General features: G+C 50.9%; 8 protein-coding genes across 8 annotated transcripts; 5 read left to right on the forward strand and 3 right to left on the reverse strand.

Annotated features, from left to right (window-relative positions):
• Nucleotides 1–82: 82 nt before the first annotated feature.
• N7477_001642 (MDR family MFS transporter) lies at nt 83–2,055 on the forward strand (the record flags this gene model as incomplete). Its single annotated transcript, XM_056963305.1, has 7 exons — nt 83–226; nt 337–422; nt 486–937; nt 1,044–1,280; nt 1,332–1,587; nt 1,637–1,690; nt 1,737–2,055. The coding sequence occupies 7 exons, from the start codon at nt 83–85 to the stop codon at nt 2,053–2,055; spliced, it is 1,548 nt and encodes a 515-aa protein (XP_056826224.1).
• A 1,209-nt stretch (nt 2,056–3,264) lies between these two features.
• Nucleotides 3,265–5,973, forward strand: N7477_001643 (uncharacterized protein; the record flags this gene model as incomplete). Its single annotated transcript, XM_056963306.1, has 6 exons — nt 3,265–3,369; nt 3,441–3,609; nt 3,655–4,031; nt 4,079–4,913; nt 4,962–5,145; nt 5,202–5,973. The coding sequence occupies 6 exons, from the start codon at nt 3,265–3,267 to the stop codon at nt 5,971–5,973; spliced, it is 2,442 nt and encodes an 813-aa protein (XP_056826225.1).
• An 870-nt stretch (nt 5,974–6,843) lies between these two features.
• On the reverse strand, nt 6,844–9,177 carry N7477_001644 (E3 ubiquitin-protein ligase; the record flags this gene model as incomplete). Its single annotated transcript, XM_056963307.1, has 1 exon — nt 6,844–9,177. The coding sequence occupies one exon, from the start codon at nt 9,175–9,177 to the stop codon at nt 6,844–6,846; it is 2,334 nt and encodes a 777-aa protein (XP_056826226.1).
• Nucleotides 9,178–9,777: 600 nt separating this feature from the next.
• mfp (putative peroxisomal multifunctional beta-oxidation protein (MFP)) lies at nt 9,778–12,590 on the reverse strand (the record flags this gene model as incomplete). Its single annotated transcript, XM_056963308.1, has 3 exons — nt 9,778–12,099; nt 12,159–12,386; nt 12,435–12,590. The coding sequence occupies 3 exons, from the start codon at nt 12,588–12,590 to the stop codon at nt 9,778–9,780; spliced, it is 2,706 nt and encodes a 901-aa protein (XP_056826227.1).
• Nucleotides 12,591–13,196: 606 nt separating this feature from the next.
• Nucleotides 13,197–14,438, forward strand: N7477_001646 (TDA10 family protein; the record flags this gene model as incomplete). Its single annotated transcript, XM_056963309.1, has 5 exons — nt 13,197–13,358; nt 13,462–13,964; nt 14,023–14,046; nt 14,103–14,218; nt 14,278–14,438. 5 exons carry the CDS (start codon nt 13,197–13,199, stop codon nt 14,436–14,438), a joined length of 966 nt encoding a protein of 321 aa, XP_056826228.1.
• A 516-nt stretch (nt 14,439–14,954) lies between these two features.
• N7477_001647 (ESCRT-II subunit protein SNF8) lies at nt 14,955–15,811 on the reverse strand (the record flags this gene model as incomplete). The annotated part of the gene is made up of 2 exons (XM_056963310.1): nt 14,955–15,267; nt 15,339–15,811. 2 exons carry the CDS (start codon nt 15,809–15,811, stop codon nt 14,955–14,957), a joined length of 786 nt encoding a protein of 261 aa, XP_056826229.1.
• A 285-nt stretch (nt 15,812–16,096) lies between these two features.
• N7477_001648 (60S ribosomal protein uL30) lies at nt 16,097–17,720 on the forward strand (the record flags this gene model as incomplete). Its single annotated transcript, XM_056963311.1, has 4 exons — nt 16,097–16,110; nt 16,736–16,847; nt 17,040–17,206; nt 17,261–17,720. 4 exons carry the CDS (start codon nt 16,097–16,099, stop codon nt 17,718–17,720), a joined length of 753 nt encoding a protein of 250 aa, XP_056826230.1.
• A 1,248-nt stretch (nt 17,721–18,968) lies between these two features.
• N7477_001649 (uncharacterized protein) lies at nt 18,969–19,595 on the forward strand (the record flags this gene model as incomplete). The annotated part of the gene is made up of 1 exon (XM_056963312.1): nt 18,969–19,595. One exon carries the CDS (start codon nt 18,969–18,971, stop codon nt 19,593–19,595), a length of 627 nt encoding a protein of 208 aa, XP_056826231.1.
• Nucleotides 19,596–20,602: the final 1,007 nt, after the last annotated feature.

Here is a 20,602-nt window from a genome sequence, read left to right on the forward strand (position 1 = left end):
AATGCAGCTGCCTTGAGCCTTTCAAGGTCGTATCTTTTGAAGACTCATTTTCCAAGGACAATCCAACCACCAGGTGCTGTACATGATGACTGGAGTTTTGGAGAATCGGTCATGCCACTCGAGTGCAGATATTTCGGCTGGTGATTTGTCGAACACTGCCAAAAATGAAGCCACTGTCGTTTTCAACGAACAAACGAATTATGTGCCTAGGCGGACCATTATCACGGTAAGTGGTTGTCGAACTGATTTCAAGCTATGGGCCCTCTAATCGCGATGTGCTTCTATCAGATCTTTTTGGCGTGCTCTAGCGTTGACTTGTTGGCTTTGATGGACCAGACAACGCTGGCGTCTAGTTTGTCGATTATTGGAAATGCTTTGGGGGCGAGTAATCAGACGTCATGGATTTCTGGAGGTTATTTCGTGTATGATTTTCTTTTTCCGAATGAATCTTGTGTGTCATGGCTCGCTAATGGTCAATCGTGCAGTACATCAACTTGTTTCCAGCTCCTCTATGGAAAGTTGTCGGATATCTGGTCGCGCAAGCTTGTACTTTTCGTCGGTCTGGGGATCTTCTTTATTGGATCACTAGCTGCCTCTCTCGCGCAGACTGCCACACAACTCATTGTTTTTCGCGCCTTGACGGGTGTCGGGGGCGGTGGGTTGATGACTGTTGCGCAGACAATCGTCAGTGATATCGTTCCTCTCCGCGAGCGAGGCAAGTATCAGGGTATCCTCGGTGCTGTGGTCGCTATTGCCAATGGCATCGGCCCTGTCATTGGCGGAGCGCTGGCTTCAATTTCGCAAGACTCATGGCGATGGATATTTCGATTGAACCTGCCTCTGACTGTCGTCACAACCCTGGCTGTGTTTTTCTTTATGCCCTTGCGAAAAGTGGAGGGTGATTGGAAGTTGAAACTGAAGGCAATTGATTTCGTCGGTGCGTTACTGGCTCTGGGGGGGTACTTCTGTTCTACTCCTGGGTTTGAACTGGGGTGGTGGCGAGTACCAGTGGGACTCGGTCCATGTCATTGCGACTCTTGCAGTTGGCTTCGCTATCTCGGTGGCTTTTGTTGTCTGGCAATGGAAAGGTGCTCGCGTGCCACTGGTGCCAATTCATATCTTCAAGGGAAGAATTGTCAATGGTGCCTGTCTTACTATGTTCATCAACGGATGGAATTTCTTGGTTCAGATATACTACATTCCCACCTTCTATCAGTTGGTGTTCGGTTACTCGACAGTGAAAGCGGGTGCCATGTTGCTTCCAATTACACTGATGCAAAGTAAGTCCTCTCCTTAACTTGATAAACGTCGGCTAATCACCCATTCAACAGCGGCCAGTAGCACCGGTTCTGGCCTTATCGTGCATTGGGTTGGTCGATACCGCGAGTGTATTCTATTCGGTTGGATGATTTGGGCTGTTGGACTCGGCCTCTTCTCTACTCTTGATGAATCGTCTGGGGTTGGAAAGCAGATTGGCTATGGGCTCCTTACCGGTGTGGGTGTTGGAAACACTCTACAGCCATCCCTGATCGCCGTACAAGCTGGCGTCGATCGTCGAGATATGGCGGTAGTCACATCCTTCCGCAAGTCAGTTATCTTCCATCTCATCCCGTTATAGATTCTGATCTATCATCAGCTTTGTGCGAAACCTTGGTGGTACAATCGGACTCGCGATTGCTGGAACCATTATGTAAGTGCAGATCCCACACTGGCGCCTACTTTGCTAACGCGACAAGTAATAATATCCTTTCATCATCCATCTCGACCCTCGATCTCTCTGCATCTGAATCTCGCTCTCTGCTGTCCAGTCCGCAAACCTATTTGTCCCAACAATCTGTGGAAAATGCCAATCACATCCGGAGCGTCCTCATTCCGGCATATCAAAAAGGGTTCCGCATTATTTTCATCATTGGCGCGTCTTTGGCAGCTCTTGCTTTCTTCTTGGCATTTGGATTAATGCCCCAGCTCGGTTTGAAGCGAACAGACGACGAAGCTTTGAAGAAGGAGGGAGAGAAGCGGGTCAATGATAACGTGGATGAAGAGGAACGGGGATAAATGTATAGGTGATTGTGATGCTTAAATAGAGTCGTGGGTGATGTCCAAAATACATGCATGGCTGGTTTTGTATATTTATTCTGGCTGAAGCGTTGGCGAGCACGTATGGCATATGACCAAGGACTTTGCAGGCTTCAGTCCCTAGAATGGTGAAAAAGAGGGCTGTGGTTGGTGTGGACGCGCTAAATCCCTATAGAGTTAAGCTTGGGAGTCTTAAGCAAGTCTTCAGTTCAGAACCCAAGATTGAAGATTTTCAGCCTCACTAGCGCCAAAGTCATTGACACCTGAATGAATGCCACGTGAGCCTCAACCCCACAAGGACTCGCTTGAGATTGAGGCCTTATTATAGAGTTCAGTGAGAGAGACCAGTACTGCCATTGGGATGGCAAAATTTAACCCGCATTGGGTCACCAATACGCTGCAGGTGAACGGAGGACTTTGATGGGACTTGCCGCGAAGTTCACTGTGCACTCGTGGGTTTTCAATGATGAGCCAGTCTAGTTATCCATGAGGAGATATTTACGATATTATGGCTATTTTGACTTTTTGCGTGGGCAATTTTGCGTTTTATTCTGCTATATCGGCATGTTACCGAGGCTGGGGTGCTCAGATACGTGTGTGCGACGCGTCTCGGGCGGTGCCGTTCCTTTCCACTAAATCTTAATCTATATCGCAGAACGTCGCAACACCGGCGTATAGCAACTTTGACCACTTAACCTATCTCATGTTCCTCAAGCTCAGCAATTATTCCATCAACACAAAGCTGATCCTCACGATCGCCGAAAAGAAAAAAAAACATACTAGACAGACGGTAATGACTTTATCCCTTCGATCGGTGGGCCGGTACAAGGCTGACGTACGACCGTTGCGCATAGCTGCTGGCGGGACCTCCACAGTCCACGCTCAACCACGGCCTGGGACCTGCGCCAGGAAAAGTCTTTTCAAGGTGGAATTGAAAGACAAAGTCGTTAGTTATCACCGATGCTCTATGAATAGAAATTCGCCTGTTCTCCTAGTCCGATAGAGTCGCTTTTGCACACGTCACGGAGGATTGTCGTTGCCTGTGCCAGTTCTTAGTTTGATACTGATTGCCCAATTTATTGACATAAGTTCTTGTTCGCCCAGTAAATTCTAGTGTCCGTCTTCTAAGAGCTTCATAATATTTGATCGGCCCTGAAATTTCTCTCTCTCCGGTCTCCTTCAAGTACAATGGAGACTCCCACGCCGGGTGCCACCCCTCAGTCACAAATTGCGGACTATTTCGCAGGACACCACCGAGATAGCAGCTTCAATTCAGCTGCAAGCTCTCACGATGTGAGTATTCTTGAGCTTGATCCTCAATTGGTGTAATTGGAACAAGGATTATGAATACTAGCCAAATTTAGCCACGTCGATCACTAGTACCTGGCGTCCGTCGCTATCCAACTCGAAAGATCAAGCTGGTCCAGGGCTATATTTTGAGTATTGACTACCCAGTTCCAAGCGCCATTCAGAATGCAGTTCAAAAGCAGTATCGAAATGGGGAGTTTGCTGAGGAATTCAGCCAACTGCGTTGTGAGTTTTCCGCTACAGGCTTTAGGCTCTGAATTTCCCTATCAGCGACTGACGGAGCAGACACTGCTGCCACCTGCGACCCGGACGAATTCGTGATGAGAAATGGTTACAATCTCCGCCCGATGATGTACAATCGGCATACCGAACTTCTAATCGCGGTCACCTATCAAAGCCAGAACAAGGTTCTCACGGCACGGACGTTGCACGGAGTCATGCAGAACATTCGCGACATCTGCAATCTCAGGGAATCGGAGTTCTGGAACCAAGGAGGCCCGGCCTGGCAGAAGATTGTTGTCTGTCTCGTCTTCGATGGAATTGATGCTTGTAATAGCAACACCCTCGACGTATTGGCTACGATTGGCATCTATCAAGATGGCATCATGAAGCGATCGGTTGACGGCAGGGACACAACCGCGCATATAGTCAGTAGCCTGCGGATAAGCATTTTTGAGCATAGCTAACAGATCAGTTCGAATATACCACACAGCTCTCTGTCACTCCCAATCAAGACTTAATCCGTCCTCGAGGAGACGAGTCCACGAATTTTCCGCCCGTTCAAATGATCTTTTGCCTGAAACAGGAAACCACTAACAAGATCAACTCGCACCGCTGGATCTTTAATGCGTTTTCTCGCATGCTGAACCCTGAAGTAGTCGTTTTGCTCGATGCTGGTACAAAGCCCGGTAAGGAATCTCTGCTTGCGCTGTGGCAGTCGTTCTATAACGACAAGAACCTTGGTGGAGCGTGCGGCGAGGTTCACTCCTTCCGGGAGACGAAAAGTCTTCTCAACCCTTACGTTGCTGCTCAAGATTTTGACTTGAAACAGGCCAGTATTCTGGAAAAGCCTCTGGAGAGTGTTTTTGGAAACGTTTCACTGGGCGAATTCTCTGCATACAGGTACCGGGCCATCATGGGCCGGCCACTAGAACAATATTTCAAGGGTGATTTGACGTTATCAAGCAAACTTGGCAAAAAGGGCTTTGACGAAATGCCGATCTTCAAGAAAAACATGTTCCTAGCCGGTGATCGAATTCTGGGCTTTGAACTTGTAGCCAAAGCCGGCTTTGAGTGGCACTTAGCCCTTGTCAAGGGAGCAAGAGTGGAAGCTGAAGTTGCTCACGATTTCGCAGACTTCATCACCAAACGCCGTCACTGGCTGAACGGCTCCCTTGCTGCAGACCTATACACGATCATCCATTTTGGTAGACTGTACAGCAGCGGGCACAATATTCTGCAGCTTGCGCTTCTGCACTTCCAGATGGTTTATACCTTCACCCGCTTTGTGATGAAGTGGTTTTCACTTGGTAGGTTGAACAATAATTCAAAGATATAACAAGGCTGACTACTGATAGCCTCGTTTTGGATGGTCACCTCTGTCCTTATGGGCCTTGTGGGCACACCTAATGATGCTAATGGCAACCGAGCATGGCCATTTGGCAACGAAGCTTCACCAATTGTAAACAACTTCCTCAAATACGGCTACGTATTTTTCCTGGGCTTGCAGTTCATTTTGTCTCTTGGCAATCGTCCTAAAGGGTAGGTTTCATTGGGACTTCATTTCTGAACCATACTAACATCTAGTCATTGTCAAGTTCTCGCCTTGCCTACACCCTTTCATTCTTATATTTCACCTTCATCCAGTGTTACGTCACAGTGCTAGCCTTTTATATGGTCCACGAGGCTACATCAAGATTCAGCTTCAACTCGGTTTTATACGAGGACGACATGCTGGCATCGACTTGGAACAATTTAGGCTCAAGCATGGTTCTAATGATATTGGTTTGTACCTATGGAGTACACTTGGTTGCCAGTGTCCTTTATACTGATCCGTGGCACTGTTTAACATCCGCCTGGGCATACTTTGCAGGAACGACTTGCGCATCAAACATGTTGATGGTCTACGCTTTCTGCAACTGGCACGATGTCTCAATCGGCAAGAGACCCGCGCCAAAAAAATCATCGTTACCCGAGGCTCAGACCCAGAAAGATGACAAGAACAAGTTCATCGAAGAGTTGGCCAGACCGCAGATTGATATTGATACCATTTTCCAAGCCACAGTCAAGCGAGCTCTAGCTACGTGGGCACCACCACCCGAGGGCGATGAAACCGATGTTCAGGACTTATACAAGGGGTTCAGAACCTACCTTGTGTTGCTGTGGGTCTTCAGTAATCTTATCATGGTTCTTTATATTATGAGCAATGAAGACACACAGCTTTGCCTAAGAGAGCTTCCTGAATCGCGCATCTGGAATTACCTTTTGGCTACTCTGTGGGGAACTGTCGGGCTTTTCCTGTTCCGTTTTGCTGGGTCGATGTGGTTTTTGGCTAAGACTAGCGTTTTATGTTGTGTTTCACGACGTTAGGTATACATGATTGAAAGCTTCGATGAGTTCCAAATGTGAAATAGCTCCGCAGTGTTTAAATGGCCTTAGCAACAGTAGCGAAAAAGGGCTATTACAATCGACCTCCATCTTACAATATACTCAGACAAAGAATAGTGAAAATTCCAGCAGCTGTAGTATTTGAAGACGGCACCGCAGCCTTTGTAGACTCCGTGAGATTGGGAAAGAGGGTCGTTTCCTTTGTGATGTGGAACGGAACTGCTTGGATGGCTGATGCCAGAATCGGCCGCCGCGAGGGCCATGGTGAAAAGCATTGTGCTTGAAGAGCAAATGCGGACTGGGCTGGCACAAATCGTCACTCGGGCTGGGGCGATGAGAAGGCTCCTTTATTGAATAGGGCATTAGGCAATTTATTTGTACTCGAAGAGTTCTTTGAAAATTCAAGTAGATGGGTATCTTCATGGAAGGATCTCTTTCGTTCTGTCTTCCTCAAGAGGCCGGCTGCGTCGAACCCTGCACGCAAGGCGCACGACGATTCTCATGTTACTTCCGGTGTTTGAAAAGAGGTTCGCAGAGTTCCACATCAATATATCACCTTTGGGGGTTATTTAATTTAATCGAGACGTGTATTGAAGATCAACAACTTCAGAAAATCCTAGCATTGAAGGGCTCATGCTCATGAAACGCGAACAAAGTCGTGACGGTCATCAAGTCATCGCAAATAAAGAAGGAGAAAAGACAAAGCCCGAAAGAAAGAACAACTACTTGAAGACGCCGGCATCCAGTAAATTTTGATACTTGATATGAGCCCACGCGCTAAGAGCGGAAACCCACCATGCGCGGTTCGAGGCAAGCCCGAAAATTGCAAGAAAGGAAAACAAGTGGATGAGACTAGACGTCTTCAATCACGACTGTGCGTTCCACGATCCAATTGACCAGAGCCTGGCCTTCACGTTTCCACCGCCCGTCCATCCACACATCGGTGAGCCAGTAAGTCCACGTATTGCCTGGTGTTGGGAATTTGAGGTCCCACAATGAGTTGGAGACGCGACGAGAGACAGGGCCCTCGGTACCGGCGGAGAGGTCTTGATTGACATTCCGAAGGCCAAGGGTGGGTTCGCTGCCTGATGCAGAATCGCCATGCCGGAGGTGCCATTCGCGCTCTGCTTTTTCACCGGCACGTCGGGCAACGGCTTCTTCGTCTTCAGCCTGGTAGAGGTCGCATTTGCTACATTCGGTGCAGCTAGAGCCGGGATTGATGCGGAAGTGTTCGCAGAAGTGCTTGTAGCCTTGAGGTTCTTCGAATTCGTCGTCCGACATGTCATTCATTGCAGCGTTATCTAAGTCATCGGCCGGGCCGTCATAGATATCTAGATCTCTGGGACGTGCGTTGCGGCGGGTGGGTTGGAGAGGTGGACCGAGGGCTTTGCGGCAGAGGTAGCACATTGAGTAGCCGCAAACGCAGGTGAGTTTGTTGCAGCCGGAGGATTTGACAAAGGATAGGCCACAGCGAGGGCATGTCCGTTTCACAGCTGCTGTGCGGGCAGCTTCGACAGTGGCGCGAAGGTCAGTTAGAAGGGGTTCATGGCAGACATGGGGGTCGCGCCAGGACTTTTGGCAGATCATGCAGCTGACGCGTTTACATGAGGGATTGGCGCATGTGAATCGCTTAGGTCGAGTTTTGAGGCAGAGGTGTCGGATGGCGGTCTTAAATATGGCAGTGAGGGAGGATGGGTCTAGGATAAGGAGGACAAAGAAAGGAATAATAAGGATCGGGACAAGGTCGAGAATGAGAAGGATCATAAGAATAGTCGGGATTATATCGCCATCACGACGTAAGCGCCAGCCAACGTACACCGAATGATAGATCGGGTCGGCTTCGGCGTAGGAACAGAATGGGCATCGGACAAGCTTGAGCTGTGATTTGAGAAGTACCTCGGATGCCAAGCGATCTTCGAACTTCCGAAGTGTCTCAATGCCAGCTGTATCCTGTAAGATGGCCTGTTGGACAGCCAGTGGATGAAGACAGCCATCGCAAGATCCGATGGACAATGGTGCTAGACATTTTAATGTGGAACGTTCCAAGTCTATAGACTTGCCCCATCCTTGGCCAAATAAGGCTTCGTGGGTAGTCCGTTGGATACATTGATAGCAAATGACATGGGCATCGGCCGAGCAAGTCGCGATTTCCTCGAAGGTCGCGTCACCGAAGCAGCACTCGCACTCATAGAGAGCATCAGCAGCTCGAGCTTCTTCCCCGTTGATAGAAGCAGCAAACCGGAAGTCTCCGAGCTCTTGCTCCTCGCGTCGTTGTTGTAACACGGGAGCCACGAGTGTGTCGTATAGTTCAGCATCCAACTCCACGCAACCGGTCTCCTTCAATCGGGGCAAAGACTCGCCATCAAGGCCTCGCTGCCACACCACAAGCAGATGTTCCTCTCTATCCTTCTTCTTCCGAAACGACGGAAGAATACTGTTGAATGTAGCTCGCCAAGTTCGACGTGATAGATCTCGTAATGTCGGTCTGGCACGCTTGTAGCTGAAGTTCGCCTCAGCCAGCACAGCCTCAATGACACTCTTGCTCAGACTGCTGTATTCCTTGCTCAAAACCGCCCTAACCATCGCCTTGTAATCGTCCGATCGAAAGCGTTCTTCAAGAGGGACCAGATACTCCTCGCCTTCTAGATCCTCCCCGACCTGTAGACGGTCACCTCGGTCATCCGTGTCTCCCTCCTCGCCCTTGCCCTGCCCAGAAGGGATGTTCCATCTCCCCGACACCCACTTCTCCTTATGTCTCAGAAGCTGTTCAACACAGATCTGCAGCCTGCTGTCACCATCAAATCTCACGAGCAGCTCTCGAAAGACCTCGATTCTAACATCTGGAAAAATTCTTGCAAGGGTCTCCAGTGCCGTGTTAAGCTCATCCTGTTCCCTTTTCTGCTCTTCGACATCCTCAGCGGAGACCTGAACTGAACGGGACCGCGATGTGCTCCCGAATGGGTTATTGCGCAAAGCCTCGCTCAGCGTAACAGAAGTGCTGTTCGAGGATGAGGTTCCGATTCCAGGAACGGGCGATTTCCAGACATTCCGGCTGGACGAGGAACTGGACGAAGATGTGGAGGCGGAGCCGCGATGTCGGCGGGACGAGGGCGCGGTGCCCTCGGCGGGGCGTGGCGGAGATGCAGAGGATCTCGCGAAGCTGGGGACCGGTAGCGAGAGCACCATTTTGTCGATGAAGCACTGCTACATGGTCGGAGTAGAAGTTGAATCGGATAGGACCAGGGTGTTTGTTGAGGGGAAGAATGAAGGATCGCGAGGTGGCGGTTACATAAGGCACTGTTGCCTACGCTCGCTTTGATGGGTTTTGTACGAGCTTTGGGTTGGTTGACGATTAAGGAATACAGCGGCTTTTCTCTCATGTAGAATGATAGTCTCTAGACACGAATTCGACTTTTTTTCCTCGGTGTTCACTCTTTCGCTCGATAAATCAAGTCATGGGTCTAGAACATCACAAATTCTAGACTTCATGTCCCCCGAGGTCTCCCTTGCGTACTCCACTAGCCGCGACATCCTGCACGGGCGGACGCAGAACGCGAGGGTGACGCATCCATCTACGTCTAGAATGAAATCTGTTTTTCCTAGAGCAAGCACAGAATCCTGGAATTCAGTCAAAATGATATCATTCCAAGGTTGAGATCAGAGTCACATAGAAAAAGCGCAAAAGATAAAATAAGAAGCTAGGTATATACAAACAAGAAGCCACAATCTGACCGGAGAATCCCAGCTCGCATGCCAGGAATTGCTTCAATCGAGGTATCCCATATTTTACAGCTTGGCCTTAGCGCCCTCGAGGAGCTCGGCGCCAGCGCCAGAGATGGCGGGCTTGCCGGTCTCAACAACGGTAGCCTGGAAGAGAACGGTATTTCCCTCCTTCCACATCTCGGTCTTGAGGGTCTGGCCGGGAAGGACGACGCCCGCGAAGCGAACCTTGAGGTTCTTGTAGGCTCCGTACTTGGAAAAGACGGCCTTGGCGGCGACACCCAGGGAGCAGAGACCGTGCAGGATGGGGGTCTTGAAGCCGCCGACCTTGCTGAATTCGGGGTCGATGTGCAGGGGGTTGCGGTCGCCGTTCAGGCGGTACAGGGCAGCCTGGTCCTCGGAGGTCTTCTCCTCGACAACGGCGTCAGGCGCGCGCTGAGGGGGCTTGTAGGAAGCGGTAGCACCCTTGGGGCGCTGGGCAGTGGGCTTGGGAGAGCCGCCGAAGCCGCCACTACCGCGGATGAAGACAGTTGATTCGTTGTAGAACAGGTCCTCGCCGGTGTTGGCGTCCTTGGTGGTGAAGCCGGCCACGACGAGGGCAGCATTGCCCTTGTCAACAACGTCGATGAGCTTGGGATAAGTCAAGGTCTTGGCGGCAGTGGGGATGGGGTACTTGCGGACCTCCATGTACTGCTCACCGTGAAGGAGCATCATAGGCGAGAAGTCTTTGACAATCTCGTCCATGTTCCAGGGGGTCTGGGTGTTGAACCAGGGGACAACACCGTATGAAGGCAGAGCCTGGAACTGGTCGTGGTTCTCGTAGACCAGAGGCAGGTCGGTGCGCTTGGCGCCCAAGCTGAGGTTGTAAAGAATGACATCGCGGTCCTCGTAGTCGAAGGCAGTTCCCTCGGTGGAGAGACCCTTAGCCTTCTCAATGGCCTTGAGGTAGTTGTTTCCGCCGCTGGACTCGCCCTTAACACGGTTGGCCATGTTGGCCATGATACGCTCGGTACCAGCCTGGCCATCCTCGGGGTGGTCGGCACGGCCGTCCTCAAAGTCGACAATCTGCTTCCACTTGGCAACAACCTCCTCGGGGGTCAACTTGACATCCACGGGGAAGCCGTGGCCGCCAGAGCGCTGCCAGCGGGTGCGGCCGAACCAACCACTGCCACACTCGAAGAGACCCTTGGTGGAGGGCTCAGGGGTGGCGTCGGAAGAGAGCAGAACAACCAGGGGAGCGACGTAGTCGGGCTTGAAGGCCTGAACCATCTCCTCGGGCATGATAGTACGGGTCATGTTGGTACCAGCGTTAGGGGCAATGGTGTTGACCTTGATGTTGTACTTGGCACCCTCTAAGGCGAGAGTGCGGGAGAATCCCAAGATACCAAGCTTCGCGGCAGCGTAGTTGGCCTGGCCGAAATTACCGTAGATACCGCTGGTGCTAGCAGTGTTGACGATACGGCCGTACTTCTGCTTGAGCATGTAGGGCCAAGCAGCCTTGGTCACCTTGTAGGTACCACGCAAGTGAACATTGATCACCTGGTTCCACAGGTTGTCATCCATGTTGGTGAAGGCCTTGTCACGGAGAATACCGGCGTTGTTGACCAGAATATCGATACGGCCAAAGGCATCAATGGCAGACTTGACGACGGCATCGCCATCCTCGCAGGAGGCCTTGTTGCCGACAGCCTTGCCGCCCATCTTCTTAATCTCATTAACAACATCGTCGGGGTTCATCAGATCATTAACGACGACGGAGGCACCAAGCTTGGCGAACAGCAAGCAATATGCCCGGCCAAGACCAGCACCACCGCCAGTGACAAGAGCGACTTTGCCCTTGAAATCAGGCTCCTCTCCTTTAGGGGCACTAGGCATCTTCAGGCCATCCTCAAGGTAGCTCATGAAGTCAGCAGGGCCCGTGGGGTACTCGGGCTGGGAGAAGTCGTTGACATCGTTCCATTTGCGGGCAATAGCGCCGGGAGTCAGAGACTCGTCGGTCTTGAGGAGAGCTCCCTTGGCACGTTCCCAGCGGAGCTTGGCCATGTGGCCGCCACCAACCTCGTAGATGCCACCGGACTCGGTGGTGTTGGAGGAGTGAACCAGAGCTGCAACCAGAGGAACGACCCAGTCGGGCTTCAGGTTCTCAAGGACATCTGGGGGCATGACAGTAGCAGTCATGCGGGAAGCAGCAATAGGGGCAATCACGTTGGCAATGATGTTGTACTTGGCGCCCTCTTTGGCCAGGGTCTCAGTGAAACCGACCTGGCCGAGCTTGGCAGCAGAGTAGTTGGCCTGGCCGAAGCTACCGAAGAGACCAGCGGCGGAGGCGGTGTTAATAACGCGACCATACTTTTGTTTGCGGAAGTGAGGCCATGCGGCTCTGGCGCACTACATAAATGCCGAGTTAGTATTGCGCGCATAGCGTCACACAATGTGGGCTATCAGACCTTGTATGCACCGTAGGTGTGAACACGGTTGATCAGGTCCCAGTCCTCATCCTTCATGTTCTTGAAACTGATATCACGTAGGATACCAGCATTGTTGAGGAGCACATCGATGCGGCCGAAGTTCTTAATGGCAGTCTCGATAATGTTCTCACCGTTTTCGACGCTGTCGTAGTTGGCGACGGCCTTACCGCCGGCGGCGCGGATCTCGTCGACAACCACATCTGCGGCCTTGGAGAAGTTAGCGGATATTTCAAAGACTTTGGAGGGCAAACACACCTTTGATGACTGGCCCTCGCCCTTGTGAGAAACGCCGAGGTCGTTGACGACGACACTAGCACCTCTCGAGGCGAAGAAAAGGGCGTATGCCTTTCCCAGGCCACCGCCGGCGCCGGTGACGACGACGACTTGGTTATCAAAACGTAGTTCGGACATTTTGTGTGTGTAGAGTCCGACTTGTTCAAGGTTGGGGAAAGAAGGGGAAGAATGACGGAGAGACCGATGTTTAAAGACAAGGAGCTCGGCAGAGCTGGGGGGACCTCGGCACGTTCTGTCCCAGCGTAAGAAAGCGGGCGTATCGTTACACTGGCACTTCACCAGCTTCACATGCCGACGATCGACATAGGTATTGTTTGGTTTGTACATGGCTTGCTACTTCCATGGTAAGCATACATTGCACTACTAGCGATCAATATATTTATGATCCTTAGGTCCCGGTACTCTCCTTTCCGCTGCTTCTCTCACACAATTGTATGTACCGAGCACCGTGCTGACTCAGACATGTGACAACAACGTCATTGCCATGTGCCTACGCCGAGTCTATGCGATTATATTGCCCAGCTGATTTTATCCGTATCATGATGATGTATGCAAGGTGCTAAGCTTCACGGAGAAAAGCCGTTGGTTGTTGCTTTCGCCCGAGACGGGTCAAATGTGTAGGCTGGAGGATCCCCCGCGGGGGAAACAAAACCCCAGATTCCCCCGGCAATTCACCGGCCACAGTAACCGGTAGGGGCCCTAAAACCATACGTCGGACCAAAGATGCCGGAAATAGTCGACGACAAGTCTCAGCATTGTATTCCGTTCCTTCTGGAGCGCCTGCAAGCTCATACCGAGCGGTATCGCAAAGCAGATGGCTCGGCAGATACCCCGCCGTTCTTCCTAGGTCTCAATGGCGTGCAGGGAGCCGGCAAGACAGTTCTGGTGAGTTGAGTACTCGGCCTGGAGTCCTCATCCAACCTCGGGACGGCATGTCAGACGCCTCGGAAATGGAGCTAATGGAGGTAATGCTGTCAACGCTGTGTAGGTATCAACATTGCAAAACACACTCCACTCTACGCCGTATTCGCTCTCCGTCGTGACCCTCTCGCTCGATGATATCTACCTTACCCACGCCGATCAGGAGGCACTTGCTAAGGCGCACCCAACAAACCCGCTACTCCAGCACCGTGGCCAACCTTCGACGCACGATCTCGCGCTAGGCGAAAAGGTTTTTGAATCCCTTGCGGCGGAGCGCCCCACTGCGATCCCGCAGTATGACAAGTCTGCGTTTGCGGGGCAGGGTGATCGCGTGCCCGAGTCACAATGGCAAGTTGTGAATGTGGAAGGGCAGGAGAAGATCAAAGTGGTCATCTTCGAGGGTTGGTGTGTTGGATTCCGTGCCTGGGATGAGAAGACCTTGCGCGAGAAGTGGGAGGCTGCTGTGCGGCAGAAGGAGAGCGGCGACTATCAAGGCCGATTGGGTCATGTCAAGTTTGAGGATGTTCAGACTGTAAATGATGCCTTGAAACGTTATGACGCGTTGACTGAGTGGGTGCTCCTTCCATTAGAGACCGCGCAGCGCGAAGTGGCTAATCGAAGCTTGCAGCAAACTTGACGCCCTAATTCACATGTGAGTATTCAGTAAACAGTGGTCTTTGGAATGATGGGAATTGATAATCCATCTAGTGACGCGCAAGACCTCCGATTTGTCTACGAATGGCGCCAGGAACAAGAGCGCGGCTTGCGAGCCTCCAAGGGCACCGGAATGACTGAGGAGCAGGTCAATGACTTCGTGGATGGCTGTCTGTGCCCCTATCCTGGCTTACCCCCTGGTCGAATCAACAGGCTAATGGTATCCCAGATTATCCCTCCTACGAGCTTTTCACCGATAATCTCCGCAATGGGGTCTTCAAGCCCGCTGCACCCCAGCATTCCAGTCTCACATCATCAGACTGGCAAGGTAGACAGCTTCGCCTGATTGTGGATCGTAACAGAAGAGTCCAGGAGGTGGTCCACATCTGATAGAGACCCGTGGACTACTACAGGAGTGTTTGGAGGGGTAATATCTTTGCATATGGACAGCAAGATGTGTTGTGGTTAGATATTATGGTTTCAAAAATATATATCGGCAGAATCAAGCCTCTCCATGTGATCTTGGAATAGTAGGGTATATGCCTGAAAGAAGGAAATAAAACTAAGAACAAACGCTCAAATACAACAACAATCGGGAAAAAATCAGCTTTGAGAGTTATTCGATCGAACGGGCGTCCCAGCTGATGGAAAACCCCGGGAAAGTCAGATTCGGGTCTCCAATTGTGAGCCTCGGCACGAATTGCCCCACCGCCTTGGCAACCGACGATGAAACCCAGGTGCGACAGATAATTCCTGAACGATGAGTGACTTCCCTTATGGCCTTGGTCAGGTTTTCACGGAGAATTCGCAGCGACAGATGTGTCGTAGGCCACATAGATCTCTGATGAGCGTAAAAGGTGGCCGTGTCTGCGTCCCTGTGTCTACCACATTGATGCTCTGGAATGATCATCCGCTATCATCAAGCAGATTTTGAGGCGACCAGTACTCCTTCTCAGGTCCCTGGGCATCCAACCAGACGAGCCCGTCGGCCAGCAGGTCGTCGATCACAGTTTGCGCTCGGGCCTTTTCCCATTTAAGATTTAGCCGCAACATTGACACGCTAACGAAGCCCAGCACCTGGATTGCTTCTAGAACTATAGCTTGGTCGGTGTTGAGTTCTTTGGGGATGGAACGAATGTATTGCTTGGAGCCAACACGAACGATAGAGAAGCCGGAGGCGAGAGGTTCCAAGGAGCGAACGGCGCGGAGGATATCGTCCCTATTCAAACAAAAGCCATGTTAGCTTACCCCGAATCGCAATGCTAGCTGGATCAGACAGGTCAGCCATACTCGGAAACTTCCAGGCCACTTCCGATCGCCTTTCCTTTGCCCACGCGCGTTCGGCATTCCTCAACGCCAAGCAACCCGCCGTTCTCACTCCTCGTTTCTCGACACAACTCTACTACCCGGACAGCAACTTCAAAGTAGAAGTCATTCATGTCACCACCCAGAATCTGGGTCCAGAAACTGCCTCCCTCGCCGAGCCCGCGTCGGCCATTCTTGCCTTTGATGTTACTTGCGGCAAGGGGATCAACACCTATTGTGTTACACATACGCGCAAACTCTGCGCGGAAGATAGGATTTGACTTGATAGTGGAACTGTGTTCGAGAGCGAAGGTATGTAGCAACGATTGAAACACGGAGAGCTGGGTCTGGAGAGAGGCCGTATGCGTGGATCGTAGGTTAGCGCCGTGGGTGGCATAAGATTGAGTTGTCTGATTACGGTTCACAAAGGCCCCGAGGCCGACGCCGCGACGAGACATGACTGCAGATATAGCAGGTCAGGTAGAGCGTCGCATTTGCGGAGTCGCGGGGCCGCTTGGGAGCGGAGGGGTGAAGTCATCTGACTTGCTAGATAAGCAGACAAGCCCTAGTCACGGGTGATAAGGGCAGACATGATCCAATCGGTATTAGTGCATCTATTCTCTGTACTAATCCATATTGGGTTAGGCTGGGCCCATCCCACAAGCGAACCTTTTTCTTCGTCGTCTCGCTCGAACATTTTCCTCGATCATTCCTCGCCGACCATCTCGCGACAATCCAGCACAATGGCCGCCACTACGTATGCTCACCCCCTCCTTTCTGACTGACTCAATCTCTACGAGATTGTGAGGTTTCAGGTATAGTCGTCCTTCTCGCTGGAAATGCCACGGTCGTCGCCGGCCGCTGTGCACCAGCTCGATCCTTCCCACCTTTCCTGCCTGCTCGAATGACCTTCGCATTGTTTTATGTCAATGAGGACTGCCGAACAGGCAGGGGCCAAGGGAGTCTTGAGGTTGGAAGCCGTTGTGGCCTTCTCCTCCAAATTCATTGTTGTTAGCTATCGCCATCCAGCGCTTTCGATGCGGTAAAAGCAATCACTGCGCCTGGAGCGAACAGCGGCAACAGATACTTCTTGAACATCTGTTCAGGGTATTGTCGGATGAGGGCAGACGTGGCAGAATTTTTTCACAAATTCTTGGGTGGTCAGAAAATTGCGAACCTTTTGCTGTAACATGCACAAGTAGTACCAAGCCTATCCTACCGTGAAGCCCCTGTCACAGCCCTCACTGATTAAAGACATTTCGTCGAGTTTTATTTTTATTTTGCCTTCCAGTTGAGAATGTGGCGCTGTGCTGCAATTCTTACACTCGGCGGATTGTTTCATGTCTTGGTTCTTCCGGACGGACTATACTAACCTCCCACAGCTCTGTCCCCACCGCCGACCAGGTCATGGTCCCCGAGACCCTCCTGAAGAAGCGCAAGTCCCAGGAGGCTGCCCGCGCTGAGGCCCGTGCTGCCGCTGAGGAGAAGAAGAAGGTCAGTGTCTCCCGATCTCATCACACTCCTACCTTCCAACTCTATGATGCATACTACCAACCACACGACTAGACCTCCGGGTCGATGTTGTCGGATTGTTAACCATCTTTCGGGTCTGACAAATGTTGGATCTAACATGAATTTATTCACGTCAACATTTTTGGAATCTCCGACTGACTCGAGTTTCAATAGGCCAACAAGGAGAAGCGTGGCGTTATCTTCAAGCGTGCCGAGTCCTACGTCCAGGAGTACCGCAACGCTGAGCGTGAGAAGATCCGCCTGGCCCGCGCTGCCCGTGCTGAGGGCAACTTCTACGTTGATGACGAGCCCAAGCTGGTCTTCGTTGTCCGTATCAAGGGGTATGTCATTTTCTTCCATTCGTCTCTTTCAACCGATTAATAACCTCTCTCCAGTATCAACAAGATCGCCCCCAAGCCCCGCAAGATCCTCCAGCTGCTCCGTCTGCTCCAGATCAACAGCGGTTGCTTCATCCGCCTGACCAAGGCTACCCAGGAGATGTTGACCATCGTCAACCCCTACATTGCCTACGGTTACCCCAACCTGAAGACCGTCCGTGAGCTTCTGTACAAGCGCGGTTACGGCAAGGTCAACAAGATGCGCACTGCTCTTACTGACAACCAGATCATCGAGGAGCACCTCGGCAAGTACGGCATTGTCTGCATGGAGGATCTCATCCACGAGATCTACACCGTTGGCCCCAACTTCAAGCAGGCCAACAACTTCCTGTGGCCCTTCAAGCTGTCCAACCCCACCGGTGGCTTCCACCAGCGCAAGTTCAAGCACTTCATCGAGGGTGGTGACACTGGTAACCGTGAGGAGAACATCAACGCTCTCGTCCGCCAGATGAACTAGATTAGCTTCTAGTTGTGTTCTGCATGGGGATCAGCCATCAAAATGGAGTTTCAAAAAAAATATGACGAATTCTGTCACGGGTTGTTTGTTTAGCACACGGGCTGTGTCTATCTTGAGTCAATTAGCGATACTATGGTCTGGGATTTCCGGAATTTAATGCTTCGAACAACCCGCAATCGCATCTTCATGCACCGTAGTCATCCTGTATCTGTAAGGTCAATGTAGTCTATCACGCAGCGATGCCCTTTCCCTTGGATTCTTATGCTTTTTTAGGCTGAAGGCTCCTCTACCTTTTGGTCGGCCTTTCACGGATGCAAAGATACATTTCAATATCTGAAATATCATGGTCAAGTCATTTTCATAAGCCCAATTCAATTCACAAGATTCTTTAAGAGCATACTTCAGTAGCCAATTCCTTGATATCTTACTTCGGTTTTCCGACATCATCTTCAACAATTCTTGATCTTCCTCTACATACGACGACCCGCCTTGTCCACTTGCCCACGATTACATATTATTCTACTCAACCCAATCTATCCCTCTCCCATCACCAATGCGGACTTCCTTTCCATGGAAATTCATCTTCAACTATCCCAAGATAAATCTCAGAATGAACCTTTGAAGAGCTTATGAGACTCTTCATAATTTTATTTTCGACACCCTTCAAGCTCTATCTTGGTCGGAATTCATTCAAATCTGACTTCCGGGGCCCACAGCTTCACTCATCCCTCACGCCCATGACCATACATTCTGGCCTCCTTCTCCCCCTTCGCTCCACCCACCGCATAGACTTGCTACGCATACTAGAACCCTAGAAGTGAGTCATCTGAAGGGATAGCCTTCTCACTCGACGCATCCTGTAGCCGTACGGCGGGATACACCCTCTGATCGAGCCGCCTTGCTTAGTCACGGAGATGACGAGACAGCCCCCGGAATCGAACGGAGTTCCTAGACCTTTTACCCTACCTTAGTGTAGACTAGTGTAATCACTTAAAGTTGCTCACAGCACTGCTTGGTTCAGTGGGGAATGCCCCGTCAAACAACCCGAGGAGTCCGATATCGCTCCTGGGGTCTCCTTCAGGTCTCAGACTTCAAAACTTCCTCGCGCTCCGCTTCCCTGCCCACCATTCAATTCATTTGACGGGCATTTCGCTCAGTTCCGAGGTCGCCGATACTTCCCGAAAACAAATAGCCAAGAATAGAAACGATACGCCCGAAACGAAGCTGCATATCTGGAATCATCTCAGAATGAGCATGGAACTTGACCTTCCACCACCATATGAGTCTCACGATCCGCTTCCAATTTCAGCAACATGGAACCGTAGACTGAACCAAATTCAACCCGATCTTTTCAACATCTCCTGCCCCACCACCCGCGACTACCAAGTCCATTCAGACAAATATTCCACTTTATTCGTCCGCGTCCATAGGCGAAATTTCACGAAGCCGAACTTGGTCATCTACCTACGAGATGACGATGTCGAACAGGACATAGCCCACTGCGATTTCAGAGAAAAGATCGGACAATGCGACATGGGCGTATCAAAAAGCTCCAGTGGCGAAAGCTCGACTATTTGGTGGTCTGATACGGACCGCAGCATCCCCGTTTCAAAAATGTACCGATTTTCAGCGAAGGTGCAACCGAGTGGTGGTGGTGAAATCGTGCACAAGATATTTATCTGGAAGCGCACGTCAGGTCTAGAGTTGGTGGATGAAGCTACAAGCACAATCGCTGCTGTAGCCCCCGACATGAGGCTCGACCAGCCTAAGCTTGGATCATTGGAGGTACTGGTGCCCTATGGTCCTGATTTTAACCTGATAGCCTTGACTACTCTTTTAACAGTCTGCGAGAGACTGAGGGAGGAGGATTCATGAAAAGACATACAATCGATGATGAAGAGACTTGGCTCTTTTCATGTTTGTTATTGAAGTCATCTTTTTGGCCATCAAATTTACGAGGGGAGCAGTTCTATGATTTTCCGACTACCAGATCGTCATTTATCTCGTCGTGCTTCGGCTATGTGGGCATTGCCGACATTATCATGGTTCCGTCCGATTATTCTATGCCGTTTGGTTACTACGATCGATGATCCAGACGGAGACGAATTTTGATAGAGCGTTAAGTTCTAGCAATAATGACGACTGTAAAGTTTCCTCTGCATCCATAAATGGTATGAGCGAAGTTGACCGGATGAAAAATTTTCCTTTCGAAGTGCAGAAAGTAGCAAGAATTCAGATACCACTGTCATTGGAAAGGTCGATGTTTTCACCAGTGCATAGTTCTGTTTTCGAATCCTACTTCAAGTCTGTCCTTGTATCTCCAAGAGACTTGCATGGAGTATGGCTTGTGACTAGAGCACATTTGTCCTTCCTGTGTTGGGGCGCCTTATACTCACGCCTTGTTGGCTCATAGATCCTGTCAAATGGATTGGTGTTCTCTGACTCCAGTGTGCCAAAGAGTAAAATTCGGATAAGCAAAAGAGCATAGTTTCGGCCTAGGCCACTTGTTGAAATACCAAATCGCGTCATGAAGTCTCTCTTCTCGTGTTCAGTGCGGTCGAATCCTCGATATTCGGCGCAGCATCCGCACTCCACAGTACAGTGGCCAACGCCAAGCTTGCGTGATTGGGCAATGGGCCGATAGACACAACATCCACAGTCGCGACCACGACATCCTCCTTTTCCAGCGCAATCTTGCACGAGGGACTTGTACGCCAAAGGCTTATACCTCTCGCGAGGGCCAGAAATTGAGGTCTTCCTTGATTTCTGTCTGCCTAGGATTTGCATTTCCTTCTATGGTGGCGAGTTCTTCATTGAGCCTGATTTCATGTTGTACACTCGAGCGGAGTCCGTAACTTGCCACGAAGAGCAACTTGACCGAG

The sequence above is a fragment of the Penicillium maclennaniae genome (genome assembly GCF_028827695.1).
Source record: "Penicillium maclennaniae strain IBT 15551 chromosome Unknown utg000002l:1.0-2354659.0:1.0-2356205.0, whole genome shotgun sequence".
NCBI lineage: Eukaryota > Fungi > Ascomycota > Eurotiomycetes > Eurotiales > Aspergillaceae > Penicillium > Penicillium maclennaniae.